At 43.4% G+C, this 20,404-nt stretch overlaps 1 protein-coding gene across 1 annotated transcript in view; it reads right to left on the reverse strand.

Annotated features, from left to right (window-relative positions):
• Positions 1-4,608: 4,608 nt before the first annotated feature.
• The window catches only part of TMC2 (transmembrane channel like 2), a 30,566-nt gene continuing 14,770 nt past the window's right edge, over positions 4,609-20,404 (reverse strand). The window contains exons 12-20 of the mRNA XM_015617627.2: positions 18,817-18,996; positions 17,849-18,001; positions 16,370-16,498; positions 14,168-14,235; positions 13,471-13,710; positions 11,462-11,587; positions 7,194-7,272; positions 5,982-6,102; positions 4,609-4,866 (exon numbers count right to left, since the gene is read on the reverse strand). Coding sequence (XP_015473113.1) covers positions 4,610-4,866; positions 5,982-6,102; positions 7,194-7,272; positions 11,462-11,587; positions 13,471-13,710; positions 14,168-14,235; positions 16,370-16,498; positions 17,849-18,001; positions 18,817-18,996 — 1,353 coding nt within the window. The 3' untranslated portion in view covers position 4,609. The remainder of the gene's footprint in view (positions 4,867-5,981; positions 6,103-7,193; positions 7,273-11,461; positions 11,588-13,470; positions 13,711-14,167; positions 14,236-16,369; positions 16,499-17,848; positions 18,002-18,816; positions 18,997-20,404) is intronic.

The raw sequence follows: 20,404 nt of genomic DNA on the forward strand, positions 1-20,404 counted from the left end.
AGGTTCCCTGTCTGACCTGCTTCAGTGCCAGTGAAAGCACTGATATGTGGTTGCAGAGAGGGGTCTGAACATGCAGGAAAGGTGGGAGACCTGCTGTACCCACAGCCTGCTGGGGTCAAGGCAAGGGCCCACAAGACATGACATTAATTCTTAGTGCATCTTCACCAGTGTAGAAGCTGCTCTGGTGCTCCTGACCAGAAGCCTAGCCAGGCATGGCGCCTGCCAGTGCCAGTCTGTGAATGTCCTCCTTTGAGTGGTGCAGCAATTTCTAGAAATAACCACTTGGTTTTTCTGTATTTGAAAGCAAAACTCTACACCTCATTTTTGAAGAAATTCTGAAGTTCCTTTTTATCTGTCTCTTGCTTGTGTTTCCTTGGAGTTCTTTTTTAAGGTTCTGGTCTCTTCTTTAAGCCAAAGATATCAAGAAAAGAGTTAGGCCTCTACAAATGAGTACAAGACAGTATTTAAACTCTAAATTCCTAATGTGAGGAAACATATACTTAAGTGTTTTTTCTTGGGTTAGACCTTTAAAGCAGAGTCTTTTTTGAATTTGCCTTATGTGTGATCTAACCAGTGTCCTTTGCTCAGTTCCTTGAAGGTGGACATTCCCAGTCTGGTGCTGGAAGAGCTCCTGCCCAGCTGGACAGGAGCTTGTAGGGCTCCTCAAGTTTGTGGGGCAGGATAAACTGATAAAATCCCAGTCTCCATCATCAGGAATTTTCTCTGGGAAGTGGTTTTTGGTTGTCTTTCTTGCCTGGATTTGACAGAGGAAGTTTCTTAGGGTAGGTCTGGAAACTGGGGCTGGTGCCAGTGCAGGTTGGGGCCCTTGTCCCTACAATGGCTCTTGTGATGTCTGGAGCCTGTTTGTAGGTGACAGGTTTCTATAGCTTAGATGTGCAGCTGAAAACCCTCCTCAGCACCCTAAAAGAAATTAAAAATCCATCCCCAGAGCTCTGGTTTGTTAGGTGGTATGAGGAAACCCTCTCCCTTATCCATGAGCAGAGAAAGATTCCAAAGAACAGAGGTGGATGACACACAAGACCTCTGCAGCTCACATTTTCAAGCAAGGTGACAATTCCATTTCTGTGGAGGTTCAGAATAACCACCATTCAGTGATAAATGGCTTTGTCATAGTGCAGGGTCAGCTGTAGGAGAAGAGGATAAAAGCTCAATATGATCTTGACTGCTTGTTTAGAATACATGAGGTTATCAGGAAAAAGAATGCTGTCAGTAGTGGTGGCATCTAGTGCTTGTTTCCCTTTCTCTCCTTGAAAAGCTTCATATAAACTACCTGAAAATACAAGTTCAGGTATTTCAAGGTTCCCTTTTAAAAATAAATTACTGTTCTTCTGCAGCAAAAAGCTAATTTTTCTGCTTTGGAGAAGCCAAGGTGCCTTGGTACCAAATACAAAATCAGTGTATTCTTTGCATTCTTTTCTGGGTTTATGAGCAAACCTGCTAAACAGTGACTACTATTTTTTGTTCATTGAGAGTACAGAAAGCAGCTTGTCTTGTATACCTCTGAGCACATTATGATAGAAATATCTCAGTTATGTTTTGGACTCTAAAAGAGAAGAGTACACATTGTAATCCCCTTCACAGCTCATGTTTAGCAATGTGTTTTGCAAAATTGCCCTTTAAATTTTTTTTATTTTGCTGAGGTTCCTGTTCATTAGTAACACTGAGCAGATGCTTTGCCTGGCCATGCAAACTAAAAACTGATGCCCATGAGAGCTGCCTGTTTAAAAACAAACCTCTGATGAGAAGAATAATAAAACAATTAAGCTTAGATATTTCCTTGGTTTTTTACCAAAACCTCTTGGCTGCAGCATTTGAGCTAGTGGCTGGACAAGATGTGAAAAATTTGCCATGCAGAGGGCTCTTCCAGTCATCTGTGAGTGCAAGCTGTGAGAGATGTTACTAGGAGGCTCCCAGTAGTCACCATTGAGCTTTTCACTTTTTTTTTTTTTTTTCTTTCCCCTTGAAGTTTGACTGAGCCCTGGAGGAAGATTGAGATGGACACAGTCTTTCAACAAATATTAAGGGGGTGGAAACCAATGCTCAGATAAGTGTTTTTTGCTGTTTCTAACAATAGAAAAATAGGTATGAAACCAAACACTACTGAATATTCCAGTGAGTTTTTGGAGTTTAGCCTTCAGTTGCATGTGAATAACTGGTAAATGGACTCAAAACTCCAAGAGACCAATAATCATTTCAGTCAGTATGAGGACTGAGGGTTGGCATTTTTACACCTTTCACAACTCTTGTGCTCTAACAGAGGACCCCACTGTGGATTGGAGGCAGGGAAGAGATTTGCCACTGTCTGTCTGCAGGAATTGTCTGGCTGATAATATCACTCTAGTATCCTGGAGTCTCTGAGCTTGCAAAAGACATTGATCAATGGGTGAACCTAATGTATTATAATTAGAGATAAACAAGCCTTGAAGGAGTAATTAGCTAATGGGCCGTTGTGTGCTCCAGAGATGACACAGTGCTTTGGAACGCTCCACATTATTACTGGTCTGATTCAGGGGCCTGGTTCAGAGAGTTTCCAAATCCTGTAATTGTTACTCATCTGGTCTAAGTCTGCCTCTGCTGCTCTGGTTTTCAAAACTTGTCTGGATTTCTTAATGGCTTCTTGATAATGTATTCCCACACACACTTACAGCCCCTGTTTCTAGCACAGGTGAGTGAGATCTGAAGCCACATTCTCCCCTTTCCAAATTGTGTTTCAGGGTGAGCTGAGGAGTGAAGAGGAGAGTGTTCTTCCTTGACATGTAACCAGTGCCTAAGATGCCAGACTCTGCAGGGCAGACAGGATGTGCTGAAATCAGGGCACTGTGTTGTTTCTGTGACGTCCTTCTGGGTTAGCAGGCTGGGGACACCTCTCCCCAGCACTTTCTGACCAGTATGAGCACTCCTGGAAAAGGCCTTCTCATCTGACTTCTCTCCAGTTCAGTGAACGGGTGTTTCTGCAGAGAGTTCACCACAGCTGCACTGCATCAGCAGCTCTCACAATAAAGAGCCGAGACAAGATCTTATCTGTGGGACCCAGATCAGAAAAATGTCCTTCCAAGCTCAGGAAATAAATCTGATGAGCAGCTTCTCACATGGAGGCTCCATGGGAGAATGACCAACCCTACCCACAGCAGTGTCCTGGGAACAGCCAAACCGACTTTGAGCTGTGCACCAGGAGCAGCTATTTCTAGAAACAATCCGTTGACTTTTCTGTATTTGAAAGAAAAATGCAATGATTTAATTTTTGAAGAAATTCTGAAGTCTCCTTTTATTTGTCTCTTGCTTGCATCTCCTGCAAGTACTTCTCTAGGGCTCTGGTCTCTCTCAAACACAGACATCAACAAACAAGCTAGGTCTCAATAAGCTCTACAGATAAGTACAGCACAATATTTAAGCTCATAATTTCTGTGAAAAAGCAGATGTCTAAAATATTTAGTTGTATTAGACCTGAAAGACTGAATCCTTTTCCCAGTTTGACCTAGCTGGGCTCCTTTTCCCAGCTTCTGAAAGGTGGGCATTCCCAGGCTGAAGGTCAAATGCTCTGTGCTCTCTTAAGACATAGAGGACAAATAAGTTGTTGAGTTTTCTGTCCTAAACATCACAAGTTAAATGGAATTTTGTAGAAATCTAATAAATCTATGGATTAGATTTATTGAAGAATTTTTTTTACTAGACATTTTTTTGAAGAACAACACCCGTGTGAACACCAGATCTAAGCTGATCAGGGTGGGTTAGTGTCAACAACGGGAAGAAACTGTAGGTGTTAGAGAGCAGGTCAACCCCTAGAAGGTCTGTCAGGGAGTCCTGGGAAGTCCTGTAAATCTGGATGATACTGTTCTTAAATTGCACCAGGAATTTCTAGCTGGTTGCAATCAGAAACTAGGCCAAGGCACTGTTAGTCTCTCAGTTGTGCTGGGTGGTGTTGCTAGACAAGGAATCATATCCAGGGATTGAAATAATGGTGCTGTCAACAGACTGTGAAAAGAGGAGTAGAGTGGGAACCTAGAGAAAGGGGTGATGAGGTTGAAACAAAAAGATGGAAGTTTGGAAGAGGTAGACTGTAGGAAAGCTATCACAAGAGACAAAACCTCCTCTGGTAGGTATCCTCTAGTAGCAGGTGCCTGTGGCTGAGCAGGGATACTCGATTTTTTTCTAAATTCTTCAGGCAGAGGAACAGCAGAAAAAAATCCACAACAACTTAAATGTTTAAATGACAGGTTAAGTCACACCACTTTTATTAATTAAATAAGCCTTTGAAAGTACTGGCAAGCACTTGCTCCACAGAGCAAGTTCACTACTGTTGATGGCCACAGGGCTGTGTTCTGTGTGAAGCAGTTCAGCAATGTCATGGCTGATTTTTGTTCTGACCACCTCCCACTTCCCTTGGGATAAAGATCAGCACAGCTTCTGGGGGTTACAACTTGGAAATACTACTAAGTGTCTAAACAAATCTGTGTTAGAGGGTGTTGGATAGATACAGAGCACCACAGGTGGGTGTCCAGCATGCAGCAACCATTTCCTACCAAAACTACAACAGTGCATGCAGCACCTCTCTCTGTTTTAATGTCAAACAGGAGAAACTTTGCTGATGTTACCGAGCAGCCCATGGTGGGTAGCATGGCTGTCCTCTCCCTCTTCCAGGGACTGGTCCCAGAGGGTGTCCCCATGGCCTGGGCTGGCCAGGGTAGGGTGCCCGGACGCCCAGTGTCCGTGGCTGTGTGACAAACACTTGCGGTGGCGGGATGAAGGCTGCTCCTCTCCCACCGGCCATGGGGCTGCCAGCCAGGACTTCTCCTCTGCCAGGCTTCCTGACAGGGCTGCTTCCATTCAGAGACTCTGTTTTCTTGTCTAGAGCAAAGATTATGGATGTTATTTTCTTGGGAGCAAACACTGCGTCCTGTCCTCTCCCCAGTGGCTGCTGTTTCTTCTCTGTGCAAGAACTAGAGTGTCTAGGGACTTGTGTTTGAGCATTTGAGTGAAAAAAACAGGAATAAAAATGTTCCCCCCCACAACTCAACAGCCAGTACATCTCTGCTGCCCAGCCTCTCTTTTCAGGTTCTTACTGATGCATTTATAAGACATGAGAATCCTACCAGCCATGCTGATACACCTCTAGGCATGGGGGGTCATGGGTAATTCCTGATTTTAGTCTTTCTTTTCAGTGCACTCAAAACACTGCCAGTGCTATTTCCATTTAAATGAATGCCTTGAGCCTGCTTTGGAGAAGATCTGTATTGGGTTGCTCTGAACCTTCCAGTTTGCTTCAGCCCATCAAATTCAAAGGGGTTATGGTGGCACTAGTCTGCTTTTCTCACCTGTACCAGGAAAAAGTCAAAATCTTTCAAGTGATTTTCAGAAATGAGAGCCAGAGGCTCTGGAAGCCAGGAAGTGGCTGGTTGAGTTTGAGCCTGGAGGATCCATTTTCTTTTAAAAATACCTGATCATGGTGCTAATGCCTCCTCCTGTTTCTTTCTGCCCAGCCATGGACCCCCCACAGCAGAGCTGAGAGCATGCATTTATTTACCCTAAGACTCAATGCAATCCTGTGAAAAGTTTCTGCCTCATTCATGCTTAATTTTCCAATGAAAACCTCAGCTCAGGAAGAAAAGGTCTGCTCAACTCATCAACCCTGAAACAGCACTGAGTTTAAACAGTTTTCCCAGAATAAATAGCTGGTTTCATGAGCAGCATGGTTAATAGCTGGGATGTGAATCATGAACAACAATTTTGGATTACAATTCCCACTGTGACAAGCATGTGTGAGACATAATCCAGTCTAAAAATGTGCCCTTCCTCGGTGTCCATTGGCAGGTGGAATTCTGCAACAGGACAAAATCTGTGCTAATTATAGCCATCCAATCCCTTGCTAAGGTGTATCCCTCCAGTTTCTCAATGCTACCAGTCACTTTGTTGTCTGAATGAGCCTTTTCAGAAGTGTTGTGGGCAGATTGTATAATTTTTACCTTCTGCTGGTTTGGGGGGACTTTCAGTCTTCATACTCGGTGTAAGTAAATCCTCCAGATCCTGCAGCATAGGGTTGGTACTGGCTTTGTTGTTTCTCTTGTTTTTCTCCTCTTCGCGTTGCTGCATCAAAAAAAACGTTTGGTTTAGTTAAAAACTGCAGATGTAATCTGGGAAATGGTGGACTGGTGTTGTGGTTGTCTGACTAGGTGTTTGTTGGTATGAATGAATCTCTTTGCCAAGATGCTGAATCCTGGTCTGGTGATCAATTGTTTCCAGGAAAGAAAGTATTTCCCAGGCAGGACTGGAGAACAGTGGCTCTGCTCCTGTTAGGGCAAAGCACTTGCTGATAATATGGCTGGAGTTGCTGCAGCTACCAATCTGCCCTCTCTGCTGTATTGGTTACTTTTAAATGTGAACCTCTAGTGAGAGAGGCTGTCAGGCTTTATCCAGAGGAAGAGAAAGAGGGTATGGCAGCACAGGCATGGGCTGTAGGGCTGTCTTTGGCTTTACTTGCATACATTTAGGGCTGCAAAAGATTTTCTTCTGGATGGTAGAGGGAATCTGTACTTTTGGATAGTGTTGAGTCCCTTCCTTTAGCCCTGATCTCAGCCAGGCTGTGCACCATGAAATAGAGTGTCCCAAAATCTGAACATGCTGTAGCACATGTTCAACTCTTGCACTACTCGAGGATGCCCTTTGCACCAAGACACTTCCATTAGGCCAAGTGATGAATTCTGAATTTGAGCATTTGAATGTAATTTATGAAGTCCCATTTCTCAGTGCTCACACCCTCACTTTTAATGTTGCACCGATCTCCACTTGATGTGATGTTTTTCTTTATGTGGCACTTCTTCCTTGACTTGGATCCTGTCCTATGCCAGTAAAATGGCTGTGGTTTTCATGGACTTATCATTGTTCCCAGGAAATCTCAGACACAAAAACATGATCTGAACTTTGAGGTAACTAACTTCTGTAGCTGAAAAGCACAGTTCATGAGAAAGCTGGAGTTCTGATGTACGAAATATAGGCTATTATGAGATGTGACCACTCTGCACAGCTAGACATTAAATACCATCAGAGGGGACAGAACAAGCATAAAATATGTCATCTTATTGTGTCACCAAAGTGCAGAGTGATTTAAAAACATACACTATGCATCAAAATTGAAGTGCATGGTATTTCAAAGGTGGCTTTGACAGATCAATACCTACCATTTGCATTTTCTTCTTCAGCTCTGCATTGGCGCGCTGATACGCTTTAGACACAGCATTCAGATAATAGATGGTGAGGCTAGAAAAGAAAACATGTAGTGATGGGATGAGGGGAAAGAGAAAGTTTCACAAGGAGGGAACATTTAGTTTTTTGCTTACCTTCTAATACCTAATTTTCCCACCAGCTGCCTCCAAACTTCTTTTAGAAGCTTTTAGAAGGGTTTAGGAAAAATTTGGGCTTCCTGTGGCATAGTTAGCTGAGACAGGCTAAGCCTATCCAGGGCTCAGTTGTGCTCAAACTGAAGAACAGTGTCCAGCCTGCCCTTTTGCTTCCACCTTGGCTGGCCTTGGACTCTCTCCACGTCCTTTGCACCAACCTTGGGGAAACCAGGCACCAGCCTTGAGATGGAACTGCCACCAGGTAACACAGGGACCTTAGTAAAAACTGGGAAACCAGGGAAATAGTGGTAGAACAGGGCCTTGATGCCTCTCCTGAAAAGCAGTGCTCGAAGAACAGTCCTCCTTCCCCCTTTTCCAGGACCAGCTGCATCCTGTATCCCTGGACAGGGCCCTTGAGAGAGAGCAGAGACAGAAACTGAGGGCAAGCAGAAGCCAGGTTGGAGCAGAGCCGTGGGCTTTTGTTTCGATCCTGTCTTCTCCAAAAAGGGCACACCAAAGCCAGCAGAAAACTGAGCCAAGCTGGGGGGAGCTGAAAAGCAAATGGGGATGGGAAGAAGGCATGCTGGCTGCCAGCCTCTGGCACACAGGGAGGCTGTGCTTTAAAACATGTCCAGGAGTCTGTGTCTGTCTCACCACCTCTGACACTCACCAGCCAGTAATATTGCCGTAGTAAAAAATGTCTCCTCCTGCTTTTGTGGAGTGCCTTTATTTCTCTAAATTATAACCATCATCTGCTCAGTGACTCCAAGCCATTCCCAGGAAAAGTACCGAAGTACCAGCTGTTTGGTTCACTGCTATAGGATTTCATCAACTGAGTGCCTGACCCTGGCCCAGCAAGGCACCATGTGCTGGCATGTGGGTTTCCAGGTGGAAGATCAGGAAGTGGTGCTTAGGATTGCCTTTCCTGAGGTTTTTACAGGGGTCTGTCTAGAGGAAATACATTTGTTTCCTTTTGCCTAGCATTAACCCAAAACTCAGTCTTGGTGATCTGGGCTCTCTGTCCTGCAAATCCTCTTGGAAATTGTTTTTGTTTTTTGTTCTTCTGTAAAGGTGTGATAGTTTTATTTCTTCGATGTTATCAAGCTCACTGTTTAAAAAACACTATCTTGTAATCAGGGCTGTGAATAAGAATGGTGTTGTTTTCACACTGCTGTTTTTGTTTTGCTGATTCTTGTTTATCCTAGGTTGAGCAAGGACCTTTGTTTTTGTCTCAAGCTCTGCCAGTGAGGAGGAAACTGGGAGGGGGCATAGGTGGGACAGGTGATCTGAACGCACCAAAGGGATATTCCACAGCATAGACTGTCATGCCTGGTGTATAAACAGGGAGTTACCTTTAACAGGGGCCAATCTGGTTTTGGGAAGGGAGTCTCGCATCAGCCAATGGGTAGTGAGCAACTGCATTGTATGACAGTTGTTTTTCCCTTTTTATTATTATTTATAATTTGCTATTTTTACTATATTTCACTTTGATTTTGATTATTAAACTGTTCTTATCTCCACCTAAAAGTTTTTCTTTGATTGTCCTCCTCATTCCACCAGGATTGGGGTGAGAGAAGAGGCTGTGAATGTAGCTGGGTAGTGCCTAATTTCCATGTGGGTTTAAACCATGACACCCTGGCACCCCTCTTCTCTGATGTATTGCTTCCCCAGTTCTGGGGAGAGTGTGGGTCACTGTCCATTTCTAGCCTGCATAGGAATTTTAGCTTTTCCCCCTTCTTGATACAGTGAAATGCTCCTGTCTTCTGCCAGGAAGCTCTGCAGGCCACAGCTTGAAATCCTACTCTCATCCTGAGTGGAATTAGATTATGTGCCCATGGGCACAATATCTGTCATTCTTTTTTCTCTGTATTTCCTATTTCCCTTGTCCTTGGGTGGTTAAAAGCAGGACAGTAAGCTTGACGCCCATGCCACTCGCTGGACCCCATCATTGTTTGGAACCAGGAGCTAAGAACCAAAATAAATAGAAGATGCATTTTGGATTGCACCTGGATAAAAGAGAAGGGGTTGTCATGGCTAGAGAAAATTACTTAATTCAGTCCACAAAAGTGGAAAACACATTTTTTGAGAGTCTGCAATCAAAATCAACAGACCATCCATTTACGATCCACCTGTTGCTTTTTGTAGAGGCTATTTTTAGTTAGGCTGGATTGTAGGTTGCTTTGCCTGCTGCTTTGAGAGCTTCTGGCTCTCTGCTCATCAGGACTAAATGAGGCTTTTGCATTTCCCTGGTTTCAACCTCTTGGAAAACTGGATGGGTTCATCATAAGGACTAACTCCAGCTTAACCCTGTCTGCCTCTCAGCACCACAGCAGAAGTTGAAGATTTTCAGAGACAAGGCAGGAAACTGGGCACTTGGCTGAAAAAGGAGAAGAGAAAAGGGCCAAAAGCCTTAAGAAACAACCTTGCTTGGTTGTTGTGATTTTGTCTGGGATTTTCACAGGCAAGGTGAGTATGTAGATAGCAAGCAGTGCCTCTGCAAGACACCCAATGCTCTCAGGGCATGTGAGAGCTACTGCTCAGGGGCTGTATGTCTGACAGGTCCAGGCACCATGGGGGAAGCCACTTCTTTAGAGCTGTGACTCTCTTGGGAGCTGAACAGCTGGAAATCACAAGTATTTAATATATACAGGCAGTGTATTTTTTTTTTTTTGAGTGATGGAACTGATGATAAGTCAGTAGAGTGAGAATAGCCAACACTGGAAAGGTGTGATAAAAGGTGTCTCTTCAACAAATAAAATGAATTTGTGCTGTTACTTTTCCCAGCTGTCAGTGGAGGAAAGGGCAGGAGATTGTCACTGGGAAAAAAAAAAAACATTTTTAAAGGCATTACTCTCTCCCATCAGCTTTTTTGAGGGTTGTATCAAAGCCTCACAAACTTGGCCTGCAGCTCTTTCATAAAGGTGCCCCACTTGGGGTGTTTTGCAGTCTTTATTTTGTGTTTGCAATGGCTTCTGCCAGTGCTGCTGTGAAGCCCACAGGAGCAGAGTTTATAATTCTATAATATGCTTGGCCATGCTAGGAATGTGGTGTGAGACTTCTTGTCTACTGCACAGACCTGATCTGGTTCATACAGGTGTAGGATCTGCCTGCACAAGTTACAGTACCTGATCACCCTTTTTAGGTTAAAATGAGCAAGCAGAGGAGTGACATGTCATTTTCAGTTTAATTAGGATTTTCCTCAGGTTGTTTGTACAAGCAGCTTTGTATGGAACTGGTATTTGATATAATTTATTGGCATTACCTTTGGTGTAGCTATGGCAGGATGAAGCACCACAGTGCCCAAGGGCAGCTGTACAGGATCAGCCCAGAGGCTCATCTCCAGTGCATGTGGATACTCCAGAAAGAGTCCGAACAGGAAGCTCTGTGTGTAACAGGCTGCCCAGATCTCTCCCCATCTCCCATTGATTAGTCCGAAGTGCAAGAATTTGCACCTCAGACTAATCAAGCACCTTCTACTCATTTTGATAGATTTGGAAAACCTAAAGAACAATGCCAAAAGTATCTTTAAAAAAGAAAAAAAAAAAACCAAAAAGAAACGGAGAACTAATTGTAGTACTGCTGAAGGTGCTGGGATTTAAGTCTGATTTCAAAGCTGAAATGATAGAACGGCACTAAAACAAATACCAGATGTATTATTTGGAAAATGAAAAAACCCCAAACCCAAACAAAGCTCACAACTCTTCATATTTTTGGAACAAGTAATTTTTGAATGCCCTGTCTTGGCTGTGCTCTAAATACCACCAGCTGTGACAGAAATTGCTTCTCCAAAAGGCACCAGGCTGAGACTGTCCATTTATTTCCTGCTGGCTACAGAAAATTTTTCATATGGAAGCTGTGACAGCTTTGATATCTACAAGGCCTCAGTCAGCAATGTATTTCATCCACAAAGTTGTGTTTAATTGGGTCAGGTAATTAAACTTTGGGAAATTGGGTTAGGCAAAGGTAAGGGGAGTAGGGAGCATGTGTCTGCTCTAATCCATGCTGTTTTCTCAGCAGAAGCTGTATTTAGACCCGACTAATATCCCAGAGTGTTTTTTTCCCAACCTTCTCCCCCAAGCCAGGCATGTAATACTGCAAGGAAAACTTACACCATGAGCAGAATTGCAGGTATGATCAGCCCTGGATTTGCCACATAGCTGAAGATCTTGGCAACAAACAGTGGAAAATCAAGCTCGATGGTCTCTTGAATGACATCATACATCCTTTTCTTTCCACTGGAAAGACAAACGCCCAGTTAAGGAGTGTAGATATCTTCTGGAGGGACACAATTCCTCCTAGTCTCATGGTGCTAAGCAGCATGTTTCACCTCTCTTTCAATGAACATCAGCTTGCTGCTGGCCACCAGGGAGTTTAAAACTTTAATTTTTTTTTAGTTTCAAGTTTAACTTTATTTTATCTATTGGTTCATCCATTCTCTCCCTCTCACCCCTCATTGATTATACAAATAATCTTTGCTAGGCCAACTTGCTCCTGGAGTCAATATGTTTATTTCCATACTTGACTCCTTTGTAAGTCCTGACTATTTACCCCTCTGAAATAGATAAAACCCTACAGGCTGCAGTAACTACATTTTTCTGATGAATAACTTGTTACGTATGGCCTTTTCATGGTAGAGATGACTTTCCATATGCAAATTCCAGCTTTCTGAAATAATGAGCCAGCTTGAAGAGCTGCTAAGTAATGACAAAAATAGCAAGCTGTGATTATTGCTTAATAGGAGACTCAGTGAAAGAGCAATTTCAAATGGGATTGATAAAGCAGATGAGAGTATTCTGTATGAAAGAAGAACAAATCTGTAAAGGGCTGGATTATGTAATTGACCTTCTTCTCTCCCTAGCATCTCTGGGTCTGGGAATTCAACCCTGTCAGTGCTATTCCTTTCATTTAGGCTTGGTGTCTCCTGGGAGCTTGCAGGATTCTGGTCAGGAGGGTGTTGGACTCTGTCTTGATGATGAGAGTCAATAAAAAAACTTAGATAAACAGTATCCCAACCTCATCAACTGCCAGGAGCTCAGGAGAGCTGAGCTTTCAGTTGAGCTGCCAAGGGTCTGAATCAGGCTGAGTGGCTTTTGAAGGGTTGATTGGGAATTGAAATAACTCTTTCACATTGCAGATTAGTCATCTCCAAATGATAGTGTGCGTGCAACAAGTTACTTGTCAGATCTTCTGACATTACTCGTTGACACCTGTCCTTGTTATAGAGCTGAGGGTATTTTGGTCTCTTGCCTTTCCCCCGAGTCTTTTAGCTTTCTGATGTCATTCTCCGTCAGCAAGCAGATAACCCAAAACAGTGCATCTACAAGAACAATTTGTTCCAAGCTGGCTCCTTGCTGAGTCAGATTCAGCAGGCCCAGGAAATGGCGTTATTCAATCAAATTAGACTTTATTGGCATCTTAATCCAGTCCACTGAATGCTTTGTGCAGTGCTGATTCTGTCCTAATTAAAAGAGAAAAAAAGCCCCGCTACATAAAAAAAAATACCCCAAACACCAAGGAAAAGAAACCACCCCAAAAAATATCAACAACAAAAAAACAAACAACAACCCCCCCAAAAACCAAAAAAACAAACACACACCCCAAAACAAAAACAAACTAACAAAAAAACCCAACCAAAAACAAAACCCAGCAATTTTATAGGCTCACCCCTATGCATTTCCTGCTATTTGCCAGCTAAAGTCAACATGTAAAATACATCCTTTGGATTAATTTTGTTTCCTCAATGTTCCAAAGAGCCTTTAGGATCCTTCAGTTAAGTTTTTTTGGCTTTTTTTTACTGGTGGATGCACTTTGCTGTCCCACCCCTGCTGTTCTCTGGTGCTTTCTTCAGTGTGTGTTGGGAAAGCACTGGGAATCAAGTAGCAGAGGAGAGCAGCAGACAGGAGCAGGTCCAGTGCTGCCAGCTGACTGTTTACACCCCATAGCTGGACGTGACCCTTTGCCTCACATTGCTAAGGATTTAAACACTTTACCATCTCTGCTGGGGTCCAGTCCTTCTAACTTCATGAAAATACGAAAATTTTGTTCTCAAAACAAAATGAAAATTTTGTTCTCGTGTACCAGAGAACAAAAAATATCCTTTTTGGTGTCTTGTTAGTACCTGAAAGGTCCACAGTCAAAGGAGGGAGGCAGGGACATGATGGTGTAAGCCACAGGCAGGAGGCTGAGGAAGAGGATCAGCAGCAGCAATCCCATGTAAAAATTGTTAGACTTGGATGCTTTGAAGACTCTTGCATGAGGGACATTGCTACTCATAACAGCCCAGCACTGAAAATACATGGAGGTTAATAAGCGCAGCACGTTTATACCCACGAGCCCTGGCGCATAGAAGGATCCCATCCTGAAAAGGAAAAGAGGACAGGCACTGTTTTTTGACAGACTTGGAAGGTTTGCTCTTTTCAAGAACACAAAAGGAGGTGTTTGTGTGGTGACAAGTTTGGTCACAAACCAAGTATGAGCAGGCTGCTAGGTGCTACCCCTCAGCTCCCGCAGGAGAAGCCACCTGCACCCATGGTATGGCCCCCCTCACTGAGGACCAGCAAGGCCTCAGACATCTCACGGATTGCAAAGAAAGTTTTTCAGGTTGTGACAAAAATTTCTTGGAGATGGCTTGGAAAATGTGAGGTGAATATAACCAGGAGAGAGAGAGACCCACTTTTATAGTTAAGCACAGAAAGCAAACCAGTCAGGAAAGACAGAACCCAGAGGTTTATCTAACTGTCTTGGAAGCTTTCTAACTCCACTAAGAGCTTTTCCAAATAATGTGAAAAAATTTTTAAAAAAAGGAAATATCTTACCAAATCATTCCCTGGTTGAAAACCAAACCCAAAACGTTGCCGCTAATGTCAAACTCTGCATAGGACGGCTGGATGGGAAAGAAAGAAAAGTGTGTTGTTGCTAGAGGTACCTGCTGTTGTTTTCTGCTGGGTGCATGATGCTTATTTAGAGCTGGCAAGCAGGGATTCCTGGGAGGGTTCCTGCTGCATGCACACTGCTTGAATGACCAGCAGCAGTGTGGGGAATGCAGAACTGGAGCTGCTGCTTCTCTCTTGGCTTCCTGAAAACTGGAAAGATGTATGGAGGTGCTTAGAGCTGCTCTGTGTTTCTCTCTCCCTAATATGACACCAGCTGTGAGCATGGCACGGGATTACGTTTAAACTCCAGCTGGTGCCTGGCTAGGGACTTGCAGTTCTACCCTGGCAAAATATTGAATCTTGAAGCAGTGATAATTATGAGCTGGAAGACAAATGCTGTGCTGGATTATGTCCGTGTCCCTGGGTCCAAGCTGCTGAAGAACAGAAACACAGGGCAAAGGGGGAGAAATATGAGGGAATATATGACCTGATGGATATTAGGTGACATTTTACTCTGTGCTAGCTGATCTATTGCTCCATATAAAGCTGTATTTTAGCTATCTGATGTGGATACTAATGGTGGCAGGTCCAGAACAGTCTGATCTGATCTCATCTACTGGCAGTATTTGTTGATTTATAAATTCTTATTTTGTTAGATTTGTCTGTGATGAAGCTATTTCTTCTATAGACATCTAATTTTGTGTGCACAGAACTCAGGTGATTTTTGGCAGACAAAACTTAGTGTAAAGATTTTCATGTTATGTTTTCTTGAAAAAAACCCTACTTTTTTTTTTTAACTGCAATGCAGAAAACTGAATTCTAAGAAATGGTAAGTGACGCTCCTATATCTTTGGAATACCCTATGTGGTATGTCTGTTTTTCATACCGTTTGCATTTACTTAATATTGTCAGCAATTCATAAAGTTGAAGTCTAAGATGTTTGTGCTTTATGTTGAAAACTCAAGGGGAGCCTAGTCAGAGTCTTGCTTAGCTGACTGTGCACTGCTTTGGGAAGGGATGGGTGCAAACACTGTTTGTTCTTTTGATTCTGGTACATTTCTACTTTAAATCTTTAGCTAGAAGTTACTATTGGCTTCTTTTTCAGATGAAAATAAAGACAACTTTCAGTGTCTGCTGTCCTCTGCCTTGAGCATTCCTATTTGAGAAGGCTGGGTTAAACAAGAAGCTTATTCGCTATCTGCATTTGAAAAATGCAGATATATATAAAATTGTACTGATGTCCCTGGTTAGGCTGGGTTAGATGGCTGTCAGCAAACCATCTTTACACAAGCAATTGAAGCAATTTCATGGTGCTTGGACCTCCCTAGCCACCCTGGGGAAGGTCCAGTGTCTCCCTCAGAAGAAACACAAAGAGCTCCACAAGCAGCAAAATGTCTGTTGTGTTCCACCTGCTCTTCCTTGACAAAAGCCCTCCTCTTTGCTCTTCTCCAAACCACTCCTGTGAACCCTCCCAAGGCAGGGGCTGCGCTGAGGTGCTCGTAATCTTGTAAGGTGTTTTCATCTCTGGCTGAATCCATTTGGTTTTATTTCCTTTCAAGTGAATCAATGGACTTCCCTCCACTCCTGCATTGTTTTATTTTGTGTTTTGTGAAGCTCCAGTGCTGACTGCTTTGGTAATGTAACCTTTATGAATATGGAAGAGTCCAGTGCTGCTGTGTGTTACACACACATGAGAGGGGAAGGAAATGCTCCTTGTTCCACTGCAGCAGAAGAAGTTCCAGCTTCCAGGAGCAATCAGAAGACACTGTGGTGAGAAAAGCAGGTTCCTGCCTCCAGGGTGGGCAATGAACTGAAAGGTCTGGGGCTTTGAAAAGGGATATAGAAGGGCCCAAGGTTTTGCGGTTATACCAACTGAATGAACACGGGATTATTTCTTTTTAAAATCAGCTTCATGTTTTAAAGTTCCGAGATGGGGAGGAGAACTGCATTTTTGTAGATCTCTTACTGGGATGGAGCTGATTGACCCAGAAAAGTGATGCACAGACTATGGATACCAATTATCCAGCAAGAACAGACCGCCACTGGAATCATTCAACACAAATTCATTTGTAGTTTGACCAAATGGCCCTAAATTGCTTTTATCTTCTTGGCTATAAGGTACTGACTTGGTTACAAGATACTTACAAATCCAGCCTCTAGGTCCCAGCACCAACAGTAATTCACAAATCTGACAAAGCAAGCTCGGATGAAATCTCCCACCAAAATGGTTATGTAGGTCACCAGGATATCAGACACAGTGAGCCTCACAAACTCCTGCATTAAAAAGAAGGAGAAAACCCCATTTAACTCCTATAATTTCAGTAGCACATTCAGGACTGTATTTTTTATTAAGCCATTTGTCTTTATATGACAGTAATCTTCACAAAAGCATGCCATGATCGAACTCCCTGCCTGTTTTCAAGCACTGTGCAGTGCCTAAGCATTACCTCTGTGCTTGGGAGCTACGAGCTCTGTTATAGCTGTTAGACCTGATAGCTGCTGCTGCTGGCATTATTGACTGTACTGCATGCTGTGGCAGCACAGAAAGTGGGAGCAGAATGCTAATGCTGCAGCAGTGCTGGTATAAAATATATGAATGCCCTCAGTTGTTCCGGTTCTGCGTAGCTCTGGTACGGCTCAGCTCCGTAACTTTTATGTGGATTCCTAAGAAAATAGTTCAGTTGTAAACAGGAGCTGTGTGTAAGTGTAGAGAAAGAACATGTGCAGAGACAAGGAAGAAAAAATTGCAGGCAGAAGGAAGACTCAGAGGGTGGAAATAACCAGTGGCTCAAAGATTCAAAAGGAAAGGTTACAAGAACCTTGTCACCTTACGAGAAAGGTTTTTAAAGTATGAGGGATAAAAACCAAAGGTCTGTTGTATGGCAGCTCAGCTGCACCAAGGATCAGCTCCTTCTGAGAGGTGACAGTGGCTGTTTTTTTCCCCACATGACTGAGAACCACCTGGCTTTTGAAGATGCCTTGAGTGTGCATAGTAATGCATAGCCTTGTAGTTTGGCAAGCCCTAACTATCTCTGTCAGCCAGTAAACATCTGCTTTTAGTTTTTAAGTTGTATATAGTCTGGCTGCAGATATTCTTAGTGCAATGTAAATGTTTCAGAGAGGATTTGTGTGGTGAAACTGGGGGCCTGAAGGCCATCCTGCCTGCTTTTCAAGGGAGTTGCTTTTGCCTAATTCTGCTTCCATCCCATGGCCTCATGCTGCATTATAGATTGGGACATGCCAGGAGTTCCTTTGAGGCATGCCCTCATGCCTGCACCTAAGCCTCTCTGGAACAAGTGCAACATTGAATGGAGAAGAGAGGTTTGCTTCAAAGGCACAGCTGTGATCTGAACAAGAGCATGGTGCAGGCGTGGCTGCAGACTGCCTGGCCTTTCGTGCCCTTCACAGCCACTGCCTCAGAGCTGTGCATGCCCTGGCTGCTTCCAGCTGAGGACTTCACCACCATGGCTTGAGAAACATGGCAAAGGGCTTGTATTGCCTTGGTGATGCTGTATGAGAGTGAGGGAAATTTCAGGCCTGGAAATGTTGAAGACATCAGTGAGGAAAACAAAAATGGACCATGCCAAACCAACACAGAGACTTGCTACATAATGAATTTCTTACGATGCCAACAGTTGTCTCCCAGCAGGGTCCCCTGGGCACATCTGCAGGGTCAAGGGGAGGTGGGGTGACAGTGCTGGCATTCCCTGCAGACGAGTTGTGGTGACCAAGCAGTGTCCAGTGCGTGATGTTTTTTACCACATCCTCTTCTGCCAGCTGCAATGAGGAGACCCCCCCCACCCCCCCGACAAAACCATCAGAAAATAGAAAACATAGAGGTGTATGAAGAAATCCAAGGCACTGAGTTCCTCCCTCCTCCTTACAAGTTACCACCCCTTGTATAAACATTTGTCCACAACAGAGTTACAGTGCAGGCAATAGCACAGAAAATCCTCTTTTGCCAGGAGCAGGGGAGCAGCAGCTGAAAGCGGGTCAGGACCCTGTGAGTTTTTGGGAGCAAGCAACGTGTTCCCTGTACATGGAGGAGTCAGACCTCCTTCAAGACTCCTGTATGCAGATGTGGCCTCCACCCAGTCCTCCTCCTTCGCATTATTCATAATTTTTCAGGGCAGAGCAAAGCACCTAGATTCCTCTAATTCTTCTCAGTTTAAAACAGAGTAATTTTTTTTCTGTGGATAAGTTAGACGTTTATCCTTTCCTGCAGTTATCTGCCCACAACACGCTACCAGGATAATGTTAAAGAGGGGAGGCAGGGGAAGAGGATTATAAACTGTATCCTCAGGGTCTGCAGTAATAGAAATTGCAAACAGTGTCAGATGGAGAAAAAAATAGAATTAGCCTAACATGCTGTGGTTATAGGAAGACAATAACTATGCTCTTTTCAGGGCTGTAGCGAGAAGCCAGAGAATCTGCTTGGTGAGTCTCCCTGGGGCACTGCTCAAGCGCACTGGGGACAGAGCAAGCACCCGCTGCAAAGGGGCTGGTTGCCCTGCTGGCTGTGGGGATAGGCTGTGTTCACCCTCAACTCTGGGAAATGCTATTTGACTCTGGCTTTTTGGCTCTACTCTTACTTTTTCATTGACATCATCCATCAAGGCCAACAAAAACGTGTAGAGGTTCCCCAGGAAGAGTGCGAAGATCCGCCCCAGCTGCCATTTCAGCCCAATGCGGGGATGGTAATTTTCTAGTGCAGCGATGGTTTCAAACAGCGGAGGGCAAAACATGCCCAGCAAGGACATCACAATTTCAACCTGCCACATGAGGAAAAAAGAGATAACTGCTAATAGTAACAGCAGTGACTATCTTACTTTGAGCAGAGCGGGAGCTGCAGAGCGGCAACTGGTTGTGTATTTCTGAAGGATTTATAAAGGGGAGGGAGTCAAAGCAAACTCAGCTTCTGGCTTTGCTTAGTTAGCGTTCAGGCAGCACAGTGTCAGACTTCAGGGCTGGGTTGCATGACTAGCTCTTGCAGGAGCACTTTTGCTCTTATCTCAAAGGGATGAGCTCCAAAGAATTTGCTCCCTGTCAGTCCAGACTCATGAATATTCAGGTTCCTCAAGTACCTTGCAGTACTGCTTGCATCAGCTCCAAGGTTTTTATTTTAGTTTCAGAGGGAGCGTAAGACTTGGCTTGTGTGCATAAAGATAATTAATCAATGCTAATGTTTATTTTCCACGTTCAGCACCTTTGCTTTTGCAGAAGGTATTTACAGACTTGAATGGAAACACATCAAGATCTCAGTTTTGCAGCTCAAGAAAATATGACCCAGTGATATCTTTGTTCCTCTTTATCATGCCAGATACTTAGTTGTACTGTGGTCAATGAGGTCATTGGCCAGTCAAGGTTAGCTCAGGCATGACTTACAGGCTTTAAATTTTTTTATATTCCTACAGGCCCATGGCCAGTATCTATACAGGTGCAGGCAATCTCTGAATTCTCTTTCTGCTTTTCTTTTCCAACAGTACTCAGCACTATATTTATTCAGATCTCACATTATCACCAGGAAAAGGGTCAGACATTAAACCTTTTGGTTTTTTTTAATTAGATTTTTTTCTTTGGGAAAAAAGTCAGTAGAGATAAATCAAAGCATTTTGTAAGCAAGTGCTGTGTTTCTAAAGTTTTCTGAATGAAATTTTGAAAATGCATGGCTTTGACTTTAATTTGGCTTTGATATATAAATACATGAAATGTAGTAGATGCTGAAATCAAACCTTTCCATAGGTTGAAATATTTTTTGCTGTGTGTGAAGAGCTTCTCATTTGAAAATCAGACACAGGAAAACTTTGACAATTTAAATTTTTTTGCAGGTTCTAAAATTTTATTCCTATTATTCAGGGTGAATGAAAATGGTTTGATTTTAGAGTTATGCCTGATTATGGACATTTCTATCACCCAGAGAGCTTTCTAGTGCAACAGAGTTTGTAAGTGTTATAATGCATCTTGATTCTTATGATGGTGATTGGTGTTGAAAGTGCTGAAAAGCCATTGACTTTTCTAGTGATTTATTATAAGAGCATTTTCCCTTCTCTGCAGGAGTTGTTATTTTTCCCTAGAAAACTTTCAGTGAGATCAGTGTTCATGGCAGCTACAACAAATGCAAAGGTACTGAATAGGACTCCTGGGCCCTGGTAGGGAATCCCCCTGCCTTGGATTCTGTCC

This window comes from Parus major, chromosome 2, assembly GCF_001522545.3.
Source record: "Parus major isolate Abel chromosome 2, Parus_major1.1, whole genome shotgun sequence".
Taxonomy (NCBI): Eukaryota; Metazoa; Chordata; class Aves; order Passeriformes; family Paridae; genus Parus; species Parus major.